The 18,425-nt window shown below is 42.0% G+C and overlaps 1 protein-coding gene across 1 annotated transcript; it reads right to left on the bottom strand.

Moving 5' to 3' along the window:
* Positions 1–777: 777 nt before the first annotated feature.
* On the bottom strand, positions 778–13,171 carry RIPPLY2 (ripply transcriptional repressor 2). Its single transcript, XM_077487315.1, has 4 exons — positions 13,030–13,171; positions 10,118–10,199; positions 7,284–7,351; positions 778–2,920 (listed from the first exon to the last, which is right to left on the bottom strand). Exons 1-4 carry the CDS (start codon positions 13,155–13,157, stop codon positions 2,776–2,778), a joined length of 423 nt encoding a protein of 140 aa, XP_077343441.1. The 5' UTR covers positions 13,158–13,171; the 3' UTR covers positions 778–2,775.
* Positions 13,172–18,425: the final 5,254 nt, after the last annotated feature.

Consider the following 18,425-nt stretch of genomic DNA (forward strand, 5'->3'; position numbering starts at 1 on the left):
CTGTTCTACAGGAAAATGGAACTGGGTTGCAGGCATCAAGAGGCACCTGCTTATGCAATGTGAGCAATTGTATTTTTATTAGAAATCAGTGTTATAGCCTTACACTAATCATACTGACACATACACACAAGTGTTAATATTGAAAGGCAATCAAAGTATATTGTTGAAGCGTTATGCCCCGTACACACGGTCAGTTTTTCCAACGGAAAATGTTCAATGGGAGCTTGTTGTTGGAAATTCCGACCATGTGTAGGCTCCATCGGACATTTTCCATTGGAATTTCTGACATACAAAATTTGAGATCTGGATCCAGGTTTTGTTGTCGGAAATTCCGATCGTGTGTACACAATTCCGACGCACAAAGTTCCACGCATGCTCGGAATCAAGCAGAAGAGCCGCATTGGCTATTGAACTTCAATTTTCTTGGCTCGTCATACGTGTTGTACGTCACCGCCTTCTTGACGTTCGGTATTTCCGAAAAGATTTGTGTGACCGCATGGATGAAAAATAAGTTTAAGCCAACATCCGTTGGAAAAAAACATGGATTTTGTTTTGTCGGAAAATCCTATCGTGTGTACGGGGCATTAGTGATGAGTGTGTCATCAATGATAACATTTGGTGAACATTATTAAATACACTAAGAAAGTGTAAAGCTGTTTTTCTCCAAGTTTCATTGTCTCTCTTCTTTTACTACCTACATTATTATACTTTTCTTAAAGATAACAAGTAGACGTAACCATTTAATATTTTATTATAAATAATATCTTACAACGTAGAAAAAGTACAAATGAAATAAATAAGTATATACATTTACATTCAAGGCAGAAAGTGCTTGCTGTGGTTCAGCTGCATAGATTGTGTTGGCATCTACACGTGTCTGCATAGTTCTAGATTGGAAGACTACGTTCCTGCAGTGGAAGAAGACTATACCAACACCACATAGAACATTATATTACAATCAATGTATGTTTGTTTTTCCACTACTGTCTGTTTTAAGACATTAGTGGAGGTCTATAATTCAGGCATATGTGCCTAGATGGCATAGCTGACACACATGGATCCATCGTAATACAGGATGACAGCATTTGTGACAGTCATAGATCAGATATTTCTCATTTCCAGGGTTTTTACTAAAATAAATATCCATAATTTTTGCAATAACACAGAATAAATAGGAGGCTATTATTTCAGTAAAGAACAGCAAAGAGTCTTAGTATATTACAAAGGGTTTTATGGAGATGTATTTAAACAGATTTCTTTTATAGTAGTAATCTCTTGAATTAAGAGTGGAAAGTAAAACAATGCAAAAATGACACAGTGTTGCAGTCAAATAATGATGGCCTTGGTCAGTCATTATGGCAACTATCAGAGTGTCCGTTTTATAGATTCATCCATCAGTGAGTAAATTGAAAATAGAAATAAAAGTATGCATATGCTGTAGCTCTCAGGACATTAGCTGTCAAGCTCTGCTTAAAACATACACTGTCATAAGTGATAATTAGGCCTTGAAAAGGAAATGGGTAACAGAGTTTACATGCCCCAGGTGTCTGTCTCTCTTGTTGGTCTAACTGTTACATAACAGACCATCCCACTAGTTTAAATCCCCCTTGGTGCCAGTAATCCAGAGATCTGGGAACCCCAGTTGCTCAGATTTGTATATTTTGGTATTCCCAATCACCCTCGTTATCTCTTACAAAGAGAGAGAGAGATAGGAAGGAAAATGCATAGCACAGATCATGCAACTGTATAATACAACCCCATGCAGAGGTAGATATGGTTACTTCATGGAATCTACTGTAGATGCAGTACATTTTATAATACTAAGAGTAAGGACTCATTCTTCCTTCACTGCTCAAGTCATCACTGACCCAGAAGAAGACACAGGTGTCTTAACATTTTCACATGTTTTTTTTTAGGTCAGTGATTCACATGACAATGAAGTAAAGATAGATATGTCAACCCTGAAGTGTGCACCTTTCAAAGTAAGTCCCTAATGGCATGGCCATATTTCTGTCCTGACATTTTTCATTTAGGGAAAAAATGAGTGAACTTTCTGATTTAGCACTACTACTACAAGTGCTTATGGATAGTGGTTCACTGCTCAATTATAGTCAATGCTTGGAGTTCTCCTTTAAATTGACATCCATCATCATCAGACATGCAGGTAGGTTAATTGGCTTCTGTCCAAAATTGGCCCTAGTATATGAATGGGGACCTTGGATTGTGGGCTCCTTGTGGGTCGGGACCAATGTGAGTGTGCAATGTACAGGGATAGGAACAATTATAGACACTCACTCAGGTTGAACTGGATGGACTGGTGTCTTTATTCGACCTTACTAACTATGTAACTATCTGTACATATGCTACATCATCTTGGTTTTAAAATGCTCCCAACACTATTTACATTGTACTCAGGTACTGGCTTCATTATAGGCCCATTAACACTTGTGGAGTGTTAATGCACGCGTGTTAACGTTCCTTATGTGTAGCATTATGGCAGTCCATTGAAATCAATGCGCTTCTGACACACAAAACATCCCAGTTATTGAAACAGGTCACAAAATGTTTGCCATAATGCACTATGGTGTTTTGCCATGTGTTGCATTAGTTGGCATTAATGAAGGGCAACACACATGTAATGTGCATTGTAGTAAAGCGCCACAATGCATAGACATACATTTGCCCTGAGATTTGAAATATAATGGCCTGCAAGGACCAGAACTGCATCCCTGATTACAATATACTGTAACTTACAACATTATACATTGAATACGTTTAATTCTCAACTAATTCTTCATCCTCGCTGCTGCTGTCTGATTCTTGATACAAGGAGATCGTAGCCTGAACTGGGAAGTTCCTCAGCAGTTCCTCTGCCTCCTGGTACAGAAAATCGTAACACTTTGACTTGGGCCAGAACAACCTGAAAGGTAAGACAAACAGAACAATGTTATATAGCCTGTAGGTGAAAAAGGGAAAGAACATTCGGGAACTGGCATCACAATGAAATATATATTGTAATACATTTAGTACCAAAATTAGTGAAAAGTGCAGTAATCCATAGCAAAACGATTTTAACAAAGCCTGGCTGAAATTTGGGCCCTTGCTGGTTTGTATGGGTTACCGTATGTTGTATGTTGCTGTTTGCCTTGAGACATGGCTTACAACAGATTGGAAGGATCCCTGGCGCTGAGCGGGACTCCATGGGATAGCACTAAGGGGCATACTTTCCTCCCTCTCTCTTTGCTCTGCAGGTTGCCATTGGCGATTGCAGCAGGATTCATCCCATAGCAAAAGGCTGCCATTGGTTTATATTGGAGGGTGCTCTTAGTCCACACTTTCAACACCTATAAAAATATGCTGCCTCCTACTATGTCCTGTGGACCTGACTGTGGTCTTGCACAGAGAAGCCCCGATCCTTCTCTTCTGGGCCCCCCTCCCCTTCCTGGCTCCTCTTTGACAAGTGCCCCCCATAACAAGCCACTTGCTATGGGGGGCACTCTATTGACACAGATTGGGCTGTTCTGTCCTGCTCCCTTGTCACAGTATTTAAATGACACTGAATTACATGGCTCCCGCTGCTATCAATCTGTCCAATCAGGAGGGAGACAGCAGAGAGACTAGCTGCTCTCATGCACATTGCAGGATCAGGATCGGGCTTGGGTAATGATAAGGGGGTGCTGGGGGGATCTTGCAGCACAGAAGGTTTTTTTTTTTCACCTTATAGATGCATAGAATGGATAATGCTAAGGCTTTAGAACCACTTGAAACTCTTGTCACAGTGTTTGTTAAGTAGAGGTTTAGTCGTCCATAATATCTGGATGGACAATGTGACTGTATTTTTTTCTGGTTGATATTTTTGTTTTAGCCAGGATGGCTATATTTAGTATTTAATATTTTATTTATTTATTTAAGGTTACCCCTTAAATGACACTATGGCCAATAAAACTATTCCACTAAAGATTTAACCAATTGTATAATTATTGTGTGTTGTTTTTTTTCTTAGTATTATTCCGATTGTTTAATGGCTCCTTTGTGCTAGCCCATACAAAGTGATGTGCCTTATCCTAGAGCAGTGATGGCGAACCTTGGCACCCCAGATGTTTTGGAACTACATTTTCCATGATGCTCCACTACACTGCAGAGTGCATGAGCATCATGGGAAATGTAGTTCTGGGGTACCAAGGTTCGCCATCACTATCCTACAGCAAAATAATGTAAATGTCAAAATGTTCAAAATAATGAAAATGTCATCTAACATAATTGCACGGTCACCAATTACCTGCGGTTATTTGTCCCTGAACGTAAATAAATTGCGCAGAGACAATCCTCTGTCCTTAACCCGAAGGGTATCATTGGCTGTGTGCCTGTATCCAAGCAAGCATGAGTGGACAGCTGTAGACTGTCACTGTACCTGTTCACCTTCTCCATTTGGACAGCAACTGAAAAATTTTCACCCTGTGAATGAGGCCTAAAGCTAACTTCAGAATAAGCAAATATTGTCTAAATACATTTGTGGTGTGTATTCCTACTTAAATCTTGCTGTACTTTGTGTACTTCTTCCAGATCTATGTAGTAATCAAATGTGAATCTCTGTACAGGAGCGTCCTGTAATAAAGACCAGGCAGAGCTGCGCTCTCTCCTTGTGCAGGGTGACTGGCCTTGTCTCTGCCCCCTCTGTCGTTTTTTGCAGGGAAGAGCCTGCTGGGTCTTTTCCACAGCTCTCCTCTCCGAACAGGTCATGTACACCAGAGGTTCTCAACCTCAGTCCCCAAGTACCCCCAACAGGCCATGTTTTGAGAGTTTCCCTTAGATAAAATAGCTACACAAAATACCAAACCATTGACTCTGATTTATAGCACCTGTGCAAGATAAAGGAAAACCTGCAAACATGGCCTGTTGGGGGTACTTGAGGACGGGGGTTGAGAACCACTGGTGTACAGCACAGTGATGATGTCACTGTTACTTTTACTAGATAGTATCTGGATTTGCAAAAGCATTTGATGTACACAAGTGGATATATGCTTTGTGGCTATTGAGAAACATATTGAAATGATTTGTGTCTGGAAGTCAGCTTTAAACAATTGCTGGGAAACTAAATGATGATACTGTGTTACAAAATCTGTGTCTCTCAAAAAAAAGAAAGGCAGCATTTCCTAAACTGTCAGAGCAGTAACAGTTCAATAAACCTCTTCACAATCCAATCTAGCCTCTGAAGTGTCTTTACTTATCATAGGAAGTTTATCTCATGATTGCAGCACCCTCCCTCTCTCCACTACAACAACAAACAGATTGCAGATATATTATCACACTGCTTTTTCCACTATGCAGCTCCAAGACATCATCAAAAAACAAACCTCCTCTTAATAGTACAAACGCAGCTCTCTCTCCACATCTGCATATACACTCCATTGTCAAAAGTATTGGGACACCTGCCTTACACCCCAGTCTTAGTCCATAGGGTTCAATATTGAGTTGCCCCTCCCTTTACAGCTATAACAGCTTCAACTCTTCTGGGAAGGCTGTCCACTGGTTTTAGGAGTGTGTCTATGGCAGGGATATGCAATTAGCAGACCTGTTGCCTGTTGCAAAACTATAAGTCCCATCATGCCTCTGCTTCTGGGTGTCATGCTTGTGGCTGTCAGAGTCTTGCTATGCCTCATGGGAATTGTAGTTCTGCAAAAGCTGGAGGTCCGCTAATTGAATACCCTTGGTCTACGGGAATGTTTGACCATTCTTCCAGAAACGCATTTGTGAAGTCAGGAACTGATGTGGATGAGAAGGCCTGGCTCGCAGTCTCAGCTCTAATTCATCCCAAAGGTGTTCTATCGAGTGAGGTCAGGGCTCTGTGCAGGCCAGTCAAGTTCCTTCACCCTAAACTTGCTCATCCTTGTATTTATGGAAGAATGGTCAAACATTCCCATAGACATACTTCTAAACCTTGTGGACAGCCTTCCCAGAAGAGTTGAAACTGTTACAGGCATACCCCCCTTTTAAGTACACAATGGGGTTTATTTACTAAAGCTGGAAAGTGCAAAATCAGGCTCACTTCTGCATAGAAACCAATGAGCTTCTAACCCCAGCTTGTTCTATTAAGCTTTCGTAATAAAACATGGAAGCTGATTGGTTTCTATGCAGAAGTGAGCCTGATTTTGTACTTTCCAGCTTTAGTAAATAAACCCCATTGTGTACTTTAAAGTGGGGCATGCCTGTATAGCTGCAAAGGGTGGTCCAACTCAATATTGAACCCTACGGACTAAGACCGGGATGCTATTAAGGTTAATGTGTGTGTAAAGGCAGGTGTCCCAATACTTTGGGTAATATAGTGTATATACATATTCACACTGTCCTATTTGTCTTACTGCTCCCCCCCCCCCCCTCCCCCAATTGTTCTGTAAACTCCCACTGTGAATTGACTCAAACCTTACAGAGAGCTATGGACCTGCTCCCATGTGAAAATAGCTTGATTCTAGAAATGTTCCACCAGGCAACAAGTGTTAGGCTGGATTCACACCTATGCATTTGTAATGCTTTTTGCATTTTGCAGATTTGCACTACAGAACGTGTTTCATAGAAAACCATGTTAAATGGACTGTAGTGCAAATCTGCAAAATGCAAAAATCACTAAAAGTGCATAGGTGTGAATTCAGCCTAACAGTGGGGAAAATCTTCCAATGGGGAGTTCTGACAACCCTGGTGACACACTGGGATACACTGACTTTGGAGGGATTTCCTCTCACTTTCAGTGTTGGCTGTGGTACAGGAAGTGAAAGGAAATCTCCCCAATGGGACACAGATGGTAAAAAAACAAAAATAAATAAATATATATATAAAAAATAAATAAAAGAAAACTGACAGGGTTATAACCTTCCCTTAGGCTCGGTTCACACAGTAGGCGGCACGACTTGCAGCGCCGCGACCTGCCGCGACCTCAGCGGCGACTTGCAAAACGACTTCTGTAGTCAATGCAAGTCGCCCGAAGTCGCCGCAAAAGTAGTACAGGAACCTTTTTTCTAAGTCGGAGCGACTTGAGTCGCTCCTATTAGAATGGTCCCGTAGTACAGAACGGGGCGCGACTTGTCAGGCGGCGAAGTCGCCTGGACAAGTCGCCCCTGTGTGAACCGAGCCTTACTCTATCCAAAATGAAAAAAATAATAGTTTTGCCTTTAGTAACACTTTAAAGCTGAGCATACTTTATATGTTACCGTACATATTGGTTAAGCAGTTACAAGGTCATCCCAATTTGATAAACCGACTATCACTTATATATGCAATCATGTACTTACTTAACAGGGTGCTGAAAAGCTGGCAGTTTCGCTTTTTCGCTGATGGCTCCCTGATTTGAACTGTGTGACTAAAATAGAAGATAACAATTCTTAGATCACAAGGAAATAAAAGGAGTTACCCATAACATAGTAAATGTAATATTATTAATTACAAAAACAATGCTAACTGCTTACAATGAAAAGTGAGAATGATAAATCTGCACATAGAAAGGGAGATGTAATGTAAGAAGTTTGAATCCATTGTTGCATTGCTTTGTACTGAGATGATGAAGATGTCTGGAACAAGGACAGTTCTTAAAGCGGAACTTTCTTTCTTTCTTTTCGCCTAATAAATCTTCTGCTCTTGTTGTTTTAACTTTGGATAGTAAAACATTTTTTTTTTCTGCCAGTAAATACCTTATACAGCCCACTTCCTTCTTCTTGTCTGGTCATTAGCCTAAGCTTGTGACATCGTGCACAGCTCTCTCTCGTAAGATTTCCCCAGGAAGGGAGGGGGATGAGTCATAAGAAGGCCAATGAGAGCTGCAGAGCTGTAGGTCTGCCATCGTGTGTCTGTGGAAATCCAGGAAGTGAACGGGCAGCAGCTGCAGCTGCCCACAGTTAAAATGGCTGCAGCCAGACTCAGTGGAGGGAGATTTCTGCAGCATTTTTAGCAAGTACAGAATCCCAGTATATCAGTGGCGGCCCATCCATAGGGGGTGCACAGGCGCTGTGCCTCCCCCCCCCCCCACTCCCAGCAGTGACAAAAAAAAGATTATATTTTTTTTTTTAAAGTCCCATTTAAAAAAAAAGAAAAAAATGTTCTTTAAGTGCACTGTGTTCGGGCGCCGAACACAGTGTCTTATGGGAAGCGCCACGTCAATGCAATAACAAGATTGCAGAAGTTGCGCTTCATTTGCAGGCTTTTAATACGCCTTGCGGCGCAATCAAAAGCGCAGATCGGCAGCTTGCCTACAGGCAGGAGCTGCTTTGTTTAAGTGAGGATGAGGCAGGAGAGGAGCGGAGCATGCTGGGATTGATGTTGTGCACACCACGTGACTCAGACCAGGAAGCAGAGTGAGTGCACAGCTCCTAGTCGGTGGATAGAGGAGATGCCTATTGAAGTGTGATGGATGGTGAGGAGTGGTCTGACACATCATACAGTGGACAGTATGTGCAGGTAAGACCGATCAGCTTTGTTGTTTGCTGTGTATAAAAAGGGATTGTGTGGGTGAAGGATAGAGAAGGAAAAAAAAAACAATGTAAATAAAGAGCTCTGGAGAAAGGGACTGATTATAGCTCAACCTGGCTACACACATTGTACTAGTTTTGTTCCATGTTTGGTTTAAGGGCAAACAGCAATAATCAAGGAGGAGATTTTTATACACAGTGACTGTCATACACAGGCAGTGCTAAATATGAGCAGTAAGGGTTGCTCTGCTGTATCAGTTTACTTGGGCTTGTGTATTTTTTACATTTAAATTTTTTTTTTAACATATAAAATTTAACGTTTTGAAAAAACATGCCTGTGCACATATAGTTGCGTATGAGGTAGCATTAGATTGGGCACAGCGAGGCTGCATTAGATGGGCACAGCGAGGCTGCATTAGAAGGGCACAGTGGCTGCGTTTGATGACACAGTGGCGGAAATTTATGGGCACAGTGGCGGCAATTGATGGGCACAGTGGCTGCGTTTGGCACAGTGGCTGTGCTGGATGGTACAGTGGCAGCAATTGATGGGCACAGTGGCTGCGCTGGGCACAGTGGCTGCGTTTGATGGAACAGTGAGGCTGCAATTGATGGGGGTTTTTTCAAAGTCTTTCAGTTTGTTTGTGCCCCCCCCCCCCCCCCACAAAAAAAAATTTGAGCACCAGCCGCCACTGCAGTATATATAAAATAATATGCAAAGTGGTTGGAAGGAAGCTTCAGAATGGCAAAGATGGCAAAGTTCCTATTTCATGCTTTTGCTGCCAATTTCACTTTTTCATACTTCAATGGGAAATTGTTACTAATTTTTTTTTTTTGTTAATTTGTCAGGGAGAGGACTAACACAGGCACCTGCACAGCTAATTTTAATCGCTTTATCGAGAACATGCTAAAAATTTGCACAGTGTATGGCCAGCTTAAAGTCGAACTAAAGTTCTGCTGTCACAAACAGCAAGCAGGTACACTCTCTATTGCAGAAGAGACATGCAATGGCTCTTCTGCAATAAGATATACCTACCTGCCTGCTTGTTGTCTTCTCCAGAATGTAAAATGAGCTGTGCATGTGCAGCTCAATTTACACAACTGGCCCAGTCTGTGTGTGAGTGACATCACCCTGCACCAGCCAATGAAGGTGATCAAAGACTGGCACACAGCAGAAGGTGCCAGGGCCGGCGAGGAATGGGACCATTGAAGCGAAGGTAAGTTTAGTCATTGGCGTCGCTATGGGGGGCGACCACATCTGAGTGACATATGTCAGAGGGGTGACACCATCAAGTAGGAAGTGATATCCAAGCACGTTGGTGTCACTCCCATCTGTGACAGCGTACAGATCTGCCAGAAGCTAGCCTCCCCTGCAGGGCACTGCGGCAGGCTACACAAGAGAGAGTCTGCTGGGGGGAGGGAGCGTGTGTGTGACACCCTGTTTTACCACACCAGGTGACACCCATCCTAGTGACACCACTGAAGCTAGTTCCGCTTTAAGACTGTATAACTGTGTTGTAAGCAAAAAATAAGCAATTATATAAATGAAAACAAAGGATAATAGCACTAATAATGATATGGTCTGTATAGAGGCCATTACAAACCTCTTTTTTTCATACAATAATACATAGGAGCACCATGTTCACCACATTTGTTTGGGTAATTACCTGCAGTGTATTGTTAGAGGTTTGCTGTGTGGGTATTGATGTCACTGGAGTTTCATACCAGGGTCTCCACATCCTCGCACACCTGGAAAATACACAAAGGGCTCTCAGTGTGACCACTTACAGAAGACAACAAGCACTTACCCCAAATGAACTACTCCTTAACCACTTAAGGGCCGGGCCTATTTTTCAAACTTGTTGTTTATAAGTTAAAATCATTTTCTCTTGCCAGAAAATTTACTTAGAACCCCCAAACATCATATATATTTTTTTTCAGACACCCTAGAGAATAAAATGGCGGTCATTGCAATACTTTATGTCACACCATATTTGCGCAGCGCTCTTACAAACGCACTTTTTTGTGAAAAAAATACACTTTTTTTTTTTAATTAAAAAATAAAAAAAGCAGTAAAGTTATCCCAATTTTTTTTACATTGTGAAAGATAATGTTATGCCAAGTAAATTGATACCCAACATGTCACGCTTCAAAATTGTGCCTGCTCGTGGAATAGCGACAAACTTTGACACGTAAAAATCTCCATAGGCGACGTTTTAAAATGTCTACAGGTCACCAGTTTTGAGTTACAGAGGAGGTCTAGTGCTAGAAGTATTGCTCTCACACTAACAATTGCAGCGATACATCACGTTTGCAGGTGCAACTTATGTATGCTTTCCCTTCTGCGTGCGAGCATGGCGGGAAAGGGGCGCTTTAAATTCTTTTTTTTTTCTTATTTATTTAACTTTTTATTTTTTATTTCTAACACCGTCCCTTTTAAAAAAAAATTAGATCACTTTTATTCCTATTACAAGGAATGTAAACATCCCTTGTAATAGAAAAAAAGCATAACAGGACCTCTTTAATGTGAAATCTGGGATCAAAAAGACCTCAGATCTCACATTTACACTTAAATGCAATGAAAAAAAAACTGTTGGGTAGAAGTAACGTTTGAAGTCGCTTCCATTATCCAATGTCATTGAGTCGAGTGGGGGCCATCATTCCCTCACTCGACTTAGTGCCTCTGAGGGGAAAGGATCGGATCATCGACTAGGGGAACACAGCGGGAGGGGGTGTGGGCACCTCTTCCGCCGCAGATAAAGGTGATCTCACGGCGAATCCGCCACTGAGACCACTTTTATCGCAAAGAGGACCGCCTGCCATTTTAACAAGATACCGGAGTTATGGCAGCTATCTGCTTCCATAACCCTGGTATTAAACATCAAAGTACCGACATATAACGACGGCGGGCAGTCTGGAAGTGGTTAAAGGGACGCCCTAAAATTCCTTAAAAAGGGTATGTGATCACTTGTATTTATAATGTTTTCTTTTATATATAAACAAATGTTTTACCTTTCATTTCTATTTTACACTGAGTCCCGATTGCAGGAACACTGCAAAATCACTGCAGGTTCCTGCATCGTACCTGGGAGTGTCACTACATTGTTAATTACACTCCCATTTCAGTTCACATATCGCAGTGCGAGCTGACAGTTCGGACAGGAATCGGGTCACATGGGTGTGAACACCCAATGCGATCCGATTCTGGTGCGGACCAAAAAAAGGGTCCTGTGCGAGTTTGGGTTGAAAGTTCAGCTTTAAGGGGAAATACAGAGGTTGCCATTGCTGATCTTCCCTTCTGAACATACTACTTCCCTAGCTTTGGTGTAGATCCAAATGTTTCAGTATTTTGCAAGTCACTAATTCACAAGTATGCTCAATAGGTACCCTTACTTTGTGCTGATTTTCAGGTCTGAAAGTACTGAGGCCAGAAATAGCCAGGCAACATACAGTTTCAAAAGGAGATTAGAAATGGCAGCTCCTTTATCAATCACACATTTCCTATAACAGCTCATGGACATAAAGCTCGTCACACACACTACAATCTGGTTATGCAATCTCCTTTAGATCCTCCAAAAACTGTGTAGTACAAGGGCCTGCCTGATTGGATACAAATTGATCAGATAGATCAGGCAACCCCTCATAATACATATGCGTAGTAAATCTAAAGCTGATTGTACAAAGACTGTATACTCATATTGTAACATTCATAAATGTTACAATTTGACGGTACAATCTTTTACAATTAGCTTTAGGCCCCTTTCACACGCTCGACCCTCTAGAATCTGCCTGTCTGTTTTTCAGGAGGTTCCGAGCGGGCCACCCATTGACTTTTATGGGCAGGCGGATGTCAGTGCAGATGTGTCCACTGACACCTACCTGCCATCCAATCCGACAAGATTCGTTCAAAACAGACGTATGGCGATACTTTCGCCATCCATCCAGCAGTTTGGATGGAAAAATATTGGATGAAAACGGACAGGCTGTCCTTTTCATCCGATCTCCCCATAAAGAACAGCGGGGCTCTGACAGGTCGCTCCCTACACAGAGAGCGGAGACAGACCTGTCATCTGCCTGTTTAGCGGGGAACAACGGAGCGATCCCACGCTGAGCTAGCGGAGTTCGTCCAACGGATCCGCCCCACGTGAAAGGGGCCTTAGATCTACTAAAACTAAAATGTTACAAGAGCCACCTAAAATATCTCGTCTATTTATATATGATCAAGCAGGCCCTACATAGGTGTTGGTAGATCTAACTGAGATTATACAATCAGATTGTAATGTGTATGGTGACTCTAACAGGGAAATACAGCTATTGGAGATACTTACATGTGATTTTAAATACAATTTTACAAAATACTGAAGCTATTTTAAATAATGCAATTTTTGTTAGATTTTTTGCTACTTGTGCAATGACATCTAAGTGCAGCTGAATGCTAACCATCATCACATACAAATACATACACATCAAACTGATGGCTTTATACACAATAACAGTCAAAGTAGCTGAACTGTTCATGCATTTCAGTTCTGTTAGTGGCAGCAGTCATTATAGTATACCAATAGGATGTATGACAGACCTGGCAGCGTCACAAGTGTGCTGGGCTCTCCTCTGATCTCCTGTCTGATGAGATTGCATTGTGATCCTGTCTGAGTCTATTCCTTCTCCTCCAATGCGGTGTCTGTATAGTGTCCTGGCTCCTGTCATTTTATCCTGTCTAACAGGCCACGCCCCCTACAGCAGGGGGAGACACCGAGGTGTCAGTGCAGCCAGAGAGTACACATGGCCAGGTGTCAATGTACACACAGGGGACCAGGACACGTGCTGGGGCAGATGGCTGGGAGAGAGCTGGCCTCCTCCTCCTCCTCCACTAGACCTGCCACTGATCACATCACAATTACACCACTCTCTGCTATCTGAATTCATTGCATCTTTTCTACAGTGGATCTAAATTGTATGTTATGTCTACATACTTTATTTCCCTGCACTTCAAACTCTTATTATATTATATTTGAGTACTGTGTTTATGTTTATTATATTTAGGATATGTGTGTGTCTGTATATACTGTATATATATATATATATATATATATATATATATATATATTTTTTTTTAAACAGTCCATTCCGGGAATTAATTTGTCACAGTAGATAAACGATATATATATATATATGGTTTATATAATTATATATATATATATATATATATATATATATATATATATATATATATATATATATATATATATATAGTTTATCTACGGTGACAATTTCATTTCCGGAATTATATATATATATATATTGTATATATCGTTTATATAGTGTCACAATTTAATTTAATTCCTGGAATGGACTGTTAAAAAAAAAGCAATAAATAAACACCTCTGCATTTTTCAAGCGATCGGATAAAATCTGAAGACATATTTCTGACTTTCTGTAAGGCTGGGTTCACACTGCCGCATGGAGCAGCTCACAGCAGGGGTCCGGTGCATCTCTGCTCACTGTTTCAGGTCCGAATTCAGTCCGCATTTTTGGCTGAATTCGGACCTAAAAAAAAGGACCAGAAGACGCACAGCACTCCCCTGTGCAATTCGCACCGCAGTCGATGAAAGCCGGTCACCATCCCCTGACATGCAAATTGGATGTGGAGAAAGCTGCATCCAGTTTGTAATAGTGTGAAGCCAGCCTTAGTGCTAGTTCACACCAGACGCAGATGTGTGAACCAACTCAATAGAGAGTCGATCACAATCCCCTGCTATTGCGAATTGGATGCAGGTTGTCCGCATCCAGTTTGCACTAGTGTGAACCCAGCCTGAAGATTAAGTATGCGAAGGATGGCAGAAGGATTGAACATGAATGGGGAAACGTTCAGTTTCGTGTGCTTTTTTCTGCACTAAAAATGCATGCACAGTGTTTTCCATGTATTCCAATGGCTCTAGTTCACACCATGCAGTCAGTTTCCGGTCAGTTTCTTTCCCCCGGAAACTGACTGCATGGTGTGAACTAGAGCCATTGGATCTAAAGGAGATTGCATAACCAGATTGTAGTGTGTGTGACGAGCTTTATGTCCATGAGCTGTTATAGGAAATGTGTGATTGATAAAGGAGCTGCCATTTCTAATCTCCTTTTGAAACTGTATGTTGCCTGGCTATTTCTGGCCTCAGTACTTTCAGACCTGAAAATCAGCACAAAGTAAGGGTACCTATTGAGCATACTTGTGAATTAGTGACTTGCAAAATACTGAAACATTTGGATCTACACCAAAGCTAGGGAAGTAGTATGTTCAGAAGGGAAGATCAGCAATGGCAACCTCTGTATTTCCCCTTAAAGCTGAACCTTACCCATAACAACTTGATAAAGAATAATGTTCTTTAGGAAGGAACATACATTCCTCCAGCACTATAAACTGCCTCAGCACTATTCCTGTTTCTTCTTGCTGGATGCTGCCATTTTGTGGAAGCCCAGAGCCCCTGAACAGCAGTAAATCATAAAGCAAAACTAAACCCATCAATTTATTAGTTTAAAAAAAAACAGTTACATTCCTGGAATGCCAGGATTGTCACATTTGCTTGTGTCCTCAACCAAGCTGTCACATTATCAAATGGCTGGAGTTGTAACCCCGCACACGTGCAGCACCATGGCAGTTACAGATCAAACAGAAGCAGCTCCCTTGGTTGTAAAGGATAGGGGGGTTTAATTCTGCATTAAGTCTGTCAGCAGACCTGCCTCTACAAACTGGGCAGTGCATAAAAATACCTAAAAATGGGGAGCAACTGAGCATGTGCAGATCAGGGTGAGACAGTTATTAAACAGTATAGGCACTTATTGTTTATGTTTTACACCTGCAAGTGGCCAGCCTGCAGTGATCTTGCAGGACTTAATTTTCTGACTAAAGTTCCACTTTAAGAGACCCCATTGCCAGACCAGTCACTTCAGTGAAAAAGATTATATGTGCATTTAACATAATTTATGCATGTTATTTTAATGTAATAGACATCCAATAGCCCAGAGCCTGCTGCCGGGCACTTCTATCATAGTTGTGATGTCATCAGCCACAACAGGCTCTAAACTGTCACTTAAATCTACGGTATTTCCTTTACCTCCTCCCCCAGCAGCTACATTAAAGTATATGTAAGCAATCCCCTTGTAAAACAACCCATTCAGGCTGGGTTCACACTAGTGAGCTGTGCGAAGTCGCATGTGATTCGCACCGTACTGCAGATCACATGCGATGTCTGTGCGATGCGACTTCTGCCATACAGATAGTACGGCTGAATTTGCATCACATTCGGACCAAACTCGCACAGGACCCTTTTTTTGGACCGCACCAGAATCGTATCGCATCGGGTGTTCACACCCATGTGACCCGATTCCTGTCCGAACTGTCAGCTCGCACTGCGATATGTGAACTGAAATAGGAGTGTAATTAACAATGTAGTGACACTCCCAGGTACGATGCAGGAACCTGCAGTGATTTTGCAGTGTTCCTGCAATCGGGACTCAGTGTAAAATAGAAATGAAAGGTAAAACATTTGTTTATATATAAAAGAAAACATTATAAATACAAGTGATCACATACCCTTTTTAAGGAATTTTAAGGCGTCCCTTTAACCACTTCCAGACTGCCCGCCGTCATTATATGTCGGTACTTTGATGTTTAATACCAGGGTTATGGAAGCAGATAGCTGCCATAACTCCGGTATCTTCTTAAAATGGCAGGCGGTCCACTTTGCGATAAAAGTGGTCTCAGTGGCGGATTCGTCGTGAGATCACCTTTATCGGCGGCGGAAGAGGTGCCCACACCCCCTCCCGCCGTGTTCCCCTAGTCGATGATCCGATCCTTTCCCCTCAGAGGCACTAAGTCGAGTGAGGGAATGATGGCCCCCACTCGACTCAATGACATTGGATAATGGAAGCGACTTTAAACGTCACTTCTACCCAACAATTTTTTTTTTCCATTGCATTTAAGTGTAAATGTGAGATCTGAGGTCTTTTTGATTCCAGATTTCACATTAAAGGGGTCCTGTCATGCTTTTTTTCTATTACAAGGGATGTTTACATTCCTTGTAATAGGAATAAAAGTGATCTAAAAAAATTTTTTTAAAGGGACGGTGTTAGAAATAAAAAGTTAAATAAATAAGAAAAAAAAAAAAAAGAATTTAAAGCGCCCCTTTCCCGCTGTGCTCGCACGCAGAAGGGAACGCATACATAAGTTGCGCCTGCATACGTGATGTATTGCCGCAATTGTTAGTGTGAGAGCAATACTTGTAGCACTAGAACTCCTCTGTAACTCAAAACTGGTAACCTGTACACATTTTTAAACGTCGCCTATGGAGATTTTTACGTGTCAATGTTTGTTGCTATTCCACAAGCGGGCACAATTTTGAAGCGTGACATGCTGGGTATCAATTTACTTGGCATAACATTATCTTTCACAATGTAAAAAAAATTGGGATAACTTTACTGTTTATTTATTTTTTATTAAAAAAAAGTGTATTTTTTGTCCCAAAAAAGTGCGTTTGTAAGAGCGCTGCGCAAATATGGTGTGACATAAAGTATTGCAACGACCTCCATTTTATTCTCTAAGGTATCTGAAAAAAAAATATATGATGTTTGGGGGTTCTAAGTAAATTTTCTAGCAAAAGAAAATTATTTTATCTTATAAACAACATGTTTGAAAAATAGACCCGGGTCTTAAGTGGTTAAGGAGTACTTATTCTGGGGTAAGTGCTTGTTGTCTTCTGTAAGTGGTCACACTGAGAGCATTTGTGTATTTTCCAGGTGTGCGAGGATGTGGAGACCCTGGTATGAAACTCCAGTGACATCAATACCCACACAGCAAACCTCTAACAATACACTGCAGGTAACTACCCGAACAAATGTGATGAACATGGTGCTCCTATGTATTATTGTATTAAAAAAAGAGGTTTGTAATGGCATAAACTCTGAGGCCTCTACACAGACCATATTATTATTGGTGCTATTATCCTTTGTTTTCGTTTATATATTGCTTATTGCGGAACTAGCTTCAGTGGTGTCACTAGGATGGGTGTCACCTGGTGTGGTAAAACAGGGTGTCTCACACAAGCTCCCTCCAGCAGACTCTCTCCTGTCTAGTCTGCCACAGTGCCCTGCAGGGGAGGCTAGATTCGGGCAGATCTGTACGCTGTCACAGATGGGGGGTGACACCAACGTGCTTGGATATCACTTCCTTCTTGATGGTGTCACCCCTCTGCTATGTGTCACTCGGGTGCGGTCCATTATAAAATTTTGCAAACAGGGATTTTCTCTTTCATTGATGTGCGCTGATGAGGCTGCGCTAATGGGCATTGATAGGCTGCACTAACAAGGCGGCACTGATGGACAATGATAGGTGGCATTGATGAGGTGGCACTGGTGGGCACTGTTCAGGAAGGCACGGATGAGGCTGCACTGATGGGCAGTACTGATAGGCACTGGTAGGTGGTACTGATAGACAGCACTGATAGGTAACACTGATGGGCAGCACTGTTGGGTACTGGTAGGTGGCACTGATATGTGGCACTGGTGGACACTGATTGGCAGCACCGATGGGCACTGGTCGGTGGCACTGGGGGGTACTGCTTAGCAGTACTGATGGGCACTGGTAGGTGGCACTGGTAGGTGGTACTGGTGGGCACTGGTAGGTGGTACTGGTGGGCACTGCTTAGCAGCAGTGGCTGCTGGTGTGTGGGGCAGATGTCGTAAGGAGAAAAAATGGCTTGTTTTTTCTCCTTACAATGTTAGTATGAGGGGAAAAAAAGCAGATTACTGATCTTCTGTTTACATCGGGATCGGCCCTTTACTCCGATCTGTGATCAGCCGAGTCCTGAGGTCCCGGTGATCACAGAGCAAGCCGGGCAGCGCGAGCATGGGAAGATGTCCATGTAGGTCCTCCCGGCAATTTAAGCCCGTCATGTAAGCGTCTTTCGGCTATAGCGCAGGCTTCAAGTGGTT

Source organism: Lithobates pipiens, unplaced genomic scaffold (genome assembly GCF_037356315.1).
Source record: "Lithobates pipiens isolate NorthernLeopardFrog02 unplaced genomic scaffold, aLitPip1_a1.2 Scaffold_18, whole genome shotgun sequence".
In the NCBI taxonomy this organism is placed as follows: domain Eukaryota; kingdom Metazoa; phylum Chordata; class Amphibia; order Anura; family Ranidae; genus Lithobates; species Lithobates pipiens.